The sequence below is a fragment of the Lathyrus oleraceus genome, chromosome 2 (assembly GCF_024323335.1).
Source record: "Lathyrus oleraceus cultivar Zhongwan6 chromosome 2, CAAS_Psat_ZW6_1.0, whole genome shotgun sequence".
Taxonomy (NCBI): domain Eukaryota; kingdom Viridiplantae; phylum Streptophyta; class Magnoliopsida; order Fabales; family Fabaceae; genus Lathyrus; species Lathyrus oleraceus.
Genome location: NC_066580.1, coordinates 485,319,633 through 485,327,221, shown reverse-complemented (window position 1 = coordinate 485,327,221; position 7,589 = coordinate 485,319,633). Strand labels below are relative to the sequence as shown.

The following is a 7,589-nucleotide window of genomic DNA, read 5'->3' as shown; positions in this document are numbered from 1 at the left end:
CTGATGCATTCTTCAGTCTGTCCAAAACTGCAGGCCATGCATCGACGCATAGACCTGCTATGGTCGACCGCTCGTGCACAAATTCAGTTTTTGAGTACTTCCCACTCTGTTTGAAAAGCTGTTAAGTTTGGTTGGTAGGTTGGTTACTATATATAGAAGTTTAGTTACTTGTATCAACTAACATTTGTCAAATTGATTCAAGTGTTCAAAGAAACAAGAAAAAGTGAAATAGGTGTCCAAGATTCATCATTTTCATCTTCAACATCTCACAACACATCAACTATACACAACCATTTTTGAAGTGCTTTGTGATTGGTTAAAGGTGATAAGGTTCGAAGCCGAGATTGGGGAATCCGGTTCGGGTTGAAGCTTGTGACAGGTTTTTTCTTGAATAAAACCGTTAGGGTTTTATCCTCCAAGACTGGTTTGTGTTTGGGGTTTTTTGGACGAATTCTTCATTAAATTTCAGCTGAGCGAAGGTGATTGAGAAGAGGAAGTCTTCGTCAATCTAGTAGCGGATTCAGTGATACTGAAGGGAAGATTTCGGGTTCGAATTGTTTTAGTTGAGATCAGCCGGGCCGAGGGTTTGAAGAACTGAGGGTTATTCAACAAAGGGGCTGGAATCAGAGGTCTATCAACAACAATCGAAAGACTTGATTCACCTTGAATCAAGGAACAAGGAGTGAAAGCAACATTCAACGTCTTGAGAATTCTGTTGTATATTTGCTTTGCAATCCTTGTATAAACGGTTATACTCAACAGGTGATATCTATTAAATCATCTCAATTCTAGTTTTAGAATTGAGGGCAGACGTACCCCGAAGCGAGGACGACGGAGGAACTGCCTCATCAAATCTTTGCCTTCTCTAATTTTCTGCATATTTGTTTTTAGCTTAAAAATTAAGTGATTTTTGTATAAGCACTTTTATCAAACCTTGATATTAATTGAGTAAGAAGTTAAAACTCTGTTTTTTGAATCCAAAGTACAATAGGATATTGTGCTAGATTAATTGGAATCACTTACTCAACATAAATATCACTTGGAGTGTTTTTACACACCAAGTGTTTGATAATTTGCCTAAACCAAAATTATCTTAGTTGTGTATCTAGTTTGGTTTGCTCTTTGAATCATTGGAACTAGGAATCCTAGCTAGTGAAACAAATCTTTGATTGTGTGACGAGTGTAGTGATTCGTATTTTACATTATCACTAATCCATAGGCTTGACGCATATCCGGTTTTCCAATAACGGTTCGTTTTAGACTATATTTTCCTCGGCCGCTTCCGCACTTAAAACCAATTTTCAAAACCAATTTTTAATTGGTAGCGCCGACTCAAATTTTAATTGGGATCTATTCAACCCCCCCCCCTTCTAGATCCGTGCCATAGTCTAACACATCAGTGGTGACTGCTTCACTCGATATGGATTATGGTAGGTTCTTTTACTTCAACATGCATCTAGCCATGTCCAATATGATCCTATTTCTTCTTTATGATATTCCATTATGTTGAGGCGTGTAGGGAGAAGTTACCTCATGATCAATACCATGTTCGGCATGGAACTCCTCAAATAACTTAGATGTGTATTCTCCACCTTCATTTGTCCTTAGAACCTTGATCTTCTTTTCACTCTAGTTTTTGACAAATATTTTGAATCTCTTAAAGATTGCAAATACTTTATCTTTGCACTTAATCACATAGATCTAGAGTTTTCGACTATACTCATCAACAAATGAGACAAAGTATTTGTGTCCACCAATGGTATGATGCTCAAAAGAGCCACATACATCTGAATGTACTATTTCTAGTATCCAAGAGGACCTCATTGACACAGTCAAAATGAAAGACATTCTAGATTGCTTCCCTACCAAGCAACCTTCCATGAGCTTGTCATGCGTGATTAAACTTGGTATACCAATTAACATATCTTGAGTAGTCTGTTGATTTGGTGACCTAAATTTCAAATTGCCAAACCTCAAGGGTCACAACCAACTATGCTTGTGATCGACAACTGTTTTCAAACATTGTACCTCAGTCGAATATATCATGGTCTTAAATGTCCTATTATTCGACATAGGATATTTTAAGACCAAATTATTCTTAGGGTCGAATAATTCAAAATCTCCATCTTTCATAATCATAAAGAAACCTTTTTCGACCAGTTGTCCAACACTTAGATAATTGCAATTCATTCCAAGTGCATAAAGTACATCTTCGATCATGGCTTGTGCTCCATTTCTCCTTTGAATAACTATGTTTCACGCACCTTCTTCTTGTAATGAGCTATTATGTGAAAGCTTGACCTTGCTCTTATTCAACTCATCGAAATCTGCTAACCAAACTCTTCGATGAATCATGTGGTTTGAGCAACTTGTGTCGAGGAACCGGATTTTAGAGTCGACATGCTCATCTGAAACTGCAGCCATAAGAACCATGGTTTCATAATCTTCTAAATATTCAAGTTCAACGTTTTCTCCTTCGACATTCTTCTCTTTTGAAGAACCTTTACTGCCTTTTTTACACTAGCAATTCTTGGCAAAATGACTCCACTTCTCACAGTTATAACATTGCACACTCTTCTTTTCGAGTTTTTTCTTTACGATTTGAGGTTCCTTCTCCTCTTTTGGAGGATTGAGAAGTCCTCTTATAATTCTTTTTCTTGTGAGAATTTAGCCAAGAACCTTTCTTGCTTAGGGACTTGTCACCTTTGCCTTTAAACCTGAAACCTCCATGTTTCTTCCATGTTTGGACTTGCAGTGCTTGTATCGAATCTCGAACCCATTTCTTGTCAATTATCCTTAACTCATGTGCCTCCAACGATCCAACCAAATATTTCAATTTCAAGGTTCCAAGATTGTTGAATTCTTGAATGGCCACGATAACATGATCAAAGTGAGAGGTCAGGGTTCTCATTACCTTCTTAACTATCATCTTATCAGTTAGGACATCACCACAACCTTTCATGAGATGGATAAAATTTTGCACCTTCAAGACATAACCTACAATCTTTTCATCTTCTCACATCTGCAGTAACTCATATTGTCTTTGCAATACCTGTAACTTGACACCTTTGACCTTCTCACCACCTTCGTAATTTCTGACAAGAATATCCCATGCCTTATTTGCAGATTCAGCATGAGATATCCGATTGAAATTCGCAGCATCCACTGCAAATTGAATACAAAACGTAGTCTTGCAATCTTTCTTATTGGCATCCTTGTGGTTGATCCTTTGAACATCATTTGCGTTGGGAGCAAGTTCAGAGACACCCTTAGTGACCACTTCAAGGGTTTGTTGGAAACCAAACAAGAATTTCATTTATTTATTCCAACGGTTCCAACTTTTACTGTCAAAAATTGAAAGAGAATTAGGAATATCATTGTCACCATTCATCTTAGCAGCAATTATGATTCGCGATTCCTAGAAACACGACTGCCAACATGCAAATCTTGAATCAAAATTAAAAAGAACTAACCAAAATTCTGAATACCAATTTGTTAATGTTAAAACATTTAGGTAAAAAAAAGTGTTAAAGAGAATAGAAAAAAAAATGAAAAAAAAATGATATTAATCTAATTACATATTACATATACGAATAATTATTTCTATCCCAAATAATTAACACAACAAACTAAAATATATTTATTCTTTAATCCCTTGTAATTTAAACGAGTCCCCACAAAACAATACTACTAGGTAGTACTGTAGCCAGCAGTAATATAAATATGAGTACTGGCATTGGGACACTTTGAGTACAGAAGTGCGTGCAACCTGTCACTTCTGCATGCTCTTCTCTCGACTTTTTCACCTCCCTACTTCCTCCTTCATCATAATTCAATGCATTGGCCCCTATCGTACCATCTACACCCTCTTCTTTCTCTACCTCAAATACTACCATTTCTTAAATAAAGATTAAACATTACAAAACATAAACAAAAATGAAAGATTCAGACAAAATCATTACCCCAACCTCCGTTGCTGTCACTCCATCACACCAACAACGAACCTCCCCAAAGCTCTTCATGCTATGGCTCATCCTCGCCGTCTCTCTCACCTACTTCATCTACACTCTCAAACTCGTCTCCACTTCAACCACCTGCAACCACCCTCCATTCTCCATCAACCTCCACACATCCACCATCAACACTTCAACAACTTCTCACAAAACAGACCTCAAACACGTCGTGTTCGGAATCGCCGCATCCTCAAAACTCTGGCCACAGAGAAAAAACTACATAAAACTCTGGTTCAACAACAGAACAATGAGAGGAATCGTTTGGATGGACGATACAGTAAAAACAGACCCAAGCGAAGGTCTTCCAATGGTGAGAATCTCAGCCGACACATCCAATTTTCCTTACACAAACAAACAGGGTCACCGTTCCGCGATTCGAATCTCGCGAATCGTTTCCGAAACGGTGCGTTTAGGGCTGAAGGATGTGCGGTGGATTGTAATGGGAGACGACGACACCGTTTTTGTAACGGATAATTTAATTAGGGTTTTGAATAAGTATGATTACAAAGAGTATTATTACATTGGAAGCTTATCGGAGAGTCATTTGCAGAATATATATTTTTCTTATGGCATGGCTTACGGTGGTGGTGGATTTGCGATTAGTTATGGATTAGCGAAAGCTCTTGTGAAAATGCAGGATCGGTGTATTCATAGGTATCCCGGACTTTATGGTTCTGATGATCGAATGCAAGCTTGTATGGCGGAACTCGGTGTTCCACTCACCAAAGAAATCGGTTTTCATCAGGTTAGTTGTTAATTGTTGGTTAGTTAATTTTAATTAGAATTTTGTTATTTGGTTTTTGCTTAGGTGTCTTTTTGTGTTATTGAATGCGATATGTGTGGATTATATGTCATGGCTGAGTTGAATGAAAGGAACTGCTTGGGCCTATGTGATGGGCTTTTGTTTGTTTGTATTTTGATCTGATTTGGTTGGTGATGCGTTATTACTTCCCTGCCCCCACTAAAAACACGTTTGGCCCCACGTAACTCTGGCTCCAAGCAAAAGAAGTTGTTAAGCTTTTAACTTGCGACTCCGACACTTGTATCTCATAATTTATATTTAGAGCATTTTTACTGTTATATTATTTTGTAAAAATCGTTTTTTTTTTTTAAATTTATCTGTTTTTATTGAAAATTCACAATTTGTATCGAAAAATTTCGAAAATTCCATTTTTTTTGATAAAAAATTCATGATAAAAAATTCCAGTTGAATTAGGATTTACAGAATAATTAGATTGTTTCTATTCATGCATTAGATTGTTTCTATTCATGTATGGTATTATAATTAAACTAGTAACTTATTATTTAGGTTTCTTCGTGGCCAAGTTCTAACTTAATACCAATAAATATTAGGTGAATAATCAAGTACCCTTAAATTTAGTTGGGTATCGGATTTTCTCCAATTAAATGAGGATATTCAATGCCATATTATTTTTGAATTTATTTTTAAAAAAATTAAAATTTTAAATCAATTAACATTAATGATATCAGTATCCAACTAAAACTAAATAGTACCTAAGGATTTATCTAAATATTATCATCTAAATTCAAATTTGGAATCTTGCGGTTGTGTATGTATGAGTTTATAGTGATTATTGTTATTAAATTTTTGTTTTTGATAATTGGTTGTTGTTGAAATGGATTAATTTGATAGTGATCTTTTGTTTCTAACTGCAAAATGTAAACATATTATTACTAGTAAAACACCTCCTTTTATGGAGGGTGGATGGTGGACAACTTATTTGTGCTTCTTCTATTCACACTTAGGTTTCTAAAATTTGACTTATTTTTCCTTTTTCAATTGGAATTTCATGCAGAGTGGAATTTTAGGTATTCTAGTATTTTTAACATTGAACAATATAGATTTTTTTTATAGTAGTTTACATGTCTAAAGTTTAGCAGGTAAATCCAAACTAGGTCTTTTAATGTTTTTTCACCAAACTAGGTCTTTAGTTTATCCTTCCTTTACTACTAAGCTTTGATCATAATAAAAAAAAAGATTAAGCTAATTCATGCTATCTTTTGTGAGTGTTGACCCTGACAGTCCATGTTTTTGTTGAAACAGTATGATGTGTATGGGAACTTATTTGGGCTTCTTGCAGCTCATCCAGTGACTCCATTGGTATCACTACACCATCTTGATGTGGTTGAGCCGATCTTCCCTAATGCCACAAGAGTCGAAGCACTTCAACACCTTACGGTACCGATGAAGCTTGACTCAGCCGGACTCATTCAGCAATCCATCTGCTACGACATAGAAAAGAGATGGACGATTTCAGTTTCATGGGGTTTTGCAGTACAGATATTTCGCGGGATATTTTCGCCTCGCGAAATTGAAATGCCTTCAAGAACATTCCTTAATTGGTATAGAAGAGCTGATTACACTGCATATGCTTTCAACACGCGGCCGGTTACACGAAATCCGTGTCAGAAGCCTTTTGTGTTTTACCTTTCAAAGGCCAAATTCAATTCTACAATGCATCAGACAGTGAGTGAATATGAAAGGCATCGTGTTCCTCATCCAGAATGTCGATGGAAAATGGATGATCCTTCGGCTCTCGACAAAATTGTTGTATATAAGAAACCAGACCCACATCTATGGGATAGGGTATGTTCTTCTTCTTCTCTTGTCACATCAATTCCTTTGAAATTGTTAGAATTAGTTGCTTGTTTAAGGTAGTTAGAAAATAGTTATGATTACAATGACAGTAGGATACAGAGAGTTTCAACTAGTTATAATGAATCATAATTCATAACTAACTTTCATATAATCATAACCAATTCGCATTCAACCATAACAAACCTATAACTAGCTTTCATAAGTTCCAACTTGTTGAGTGTTTTTTTAGGCTTTTGGTTTTTAGATGCAAAAACTAATTGTGGCAGGCTCCAAGGAGAAACTGTTGCAGAGTGATGAAGTCAAACAAGAAAGGAAGAATGGTGATGGATGTTGGAATATGTAGAGATGGCGAGGTCAGCGAACCGTAATTGTAACTTGTGACTGATTCAAATTAGGTTCTTGTCTATATTAATTCTTTGTTTCTATTTCTTCATTTATTGAGTCTAAATGTAAAATTTTGTCATGTCCCTGGAAGGGGATGGGTTCTGGACAGAAGATACATGGGCGAAAAATTTGTAGTTTATAATCATTATAGATACAAATTGTAAGTTAATTTACTGGAAATAAAGAAGTTCAATTTGTAATTTGCTTTTTCTTACTGACTTTGATTTTTGCTGCAGATATAGTGCGTGCACAAGAACATAAAAACTAATTGGATTTTTTCATGACATTGAAAACAAAAAACGATTTTGGCATGAATATATGTCATGCCAATCATCAAAATATGTCCCCATATCGAAACACCTTACAGTTGGATAATACATACAGCCAAAAGAATTATTTTGGTGCCATATTTAGAATCTGTCTCCTACTTCATTCTTTTCGTTAACGTGTGATAGATTTTCAGAGCCAGAGGGAAATCTGGATAGTGAAAAGGAATATTCTGGATAGTGAAAAGGAATATTCGAATATCTGGACTTTAATAATCCCGCGGGTATCATTCCGCACTCACTTCG

The 7,589-nt window shown here is 35.9% G+C and overlaps 1 protein-coding gene across 1 annotated transcript; it reads left to right on the top strand.

The window, feature by feature from the left end:
- The first annotated feature begins 3,723 nt into the window (after positions 1-3,723).
- Positions 3,724-7,217, top strand: LOC127120749 (uncharacterized). The gene is made up of 3 exons (XM_051051282.1): positions 3,724-4,758; positions 6,079-6,621; positions 6,900-7,217. Exons 1-3 carry the CDS (start codon positions 3,937-3,939, stop codon positions 6,999-7,001), a joined length of 1,467 nt encoding a protein of 488 aa, XP_050907239.1. The 5' UTR covers positions 3,724-3,936; the 3' UTR covers positions 7,002-7,217.
- Positions 7,218-7,589: the final 372 nt, after the last annotated feature.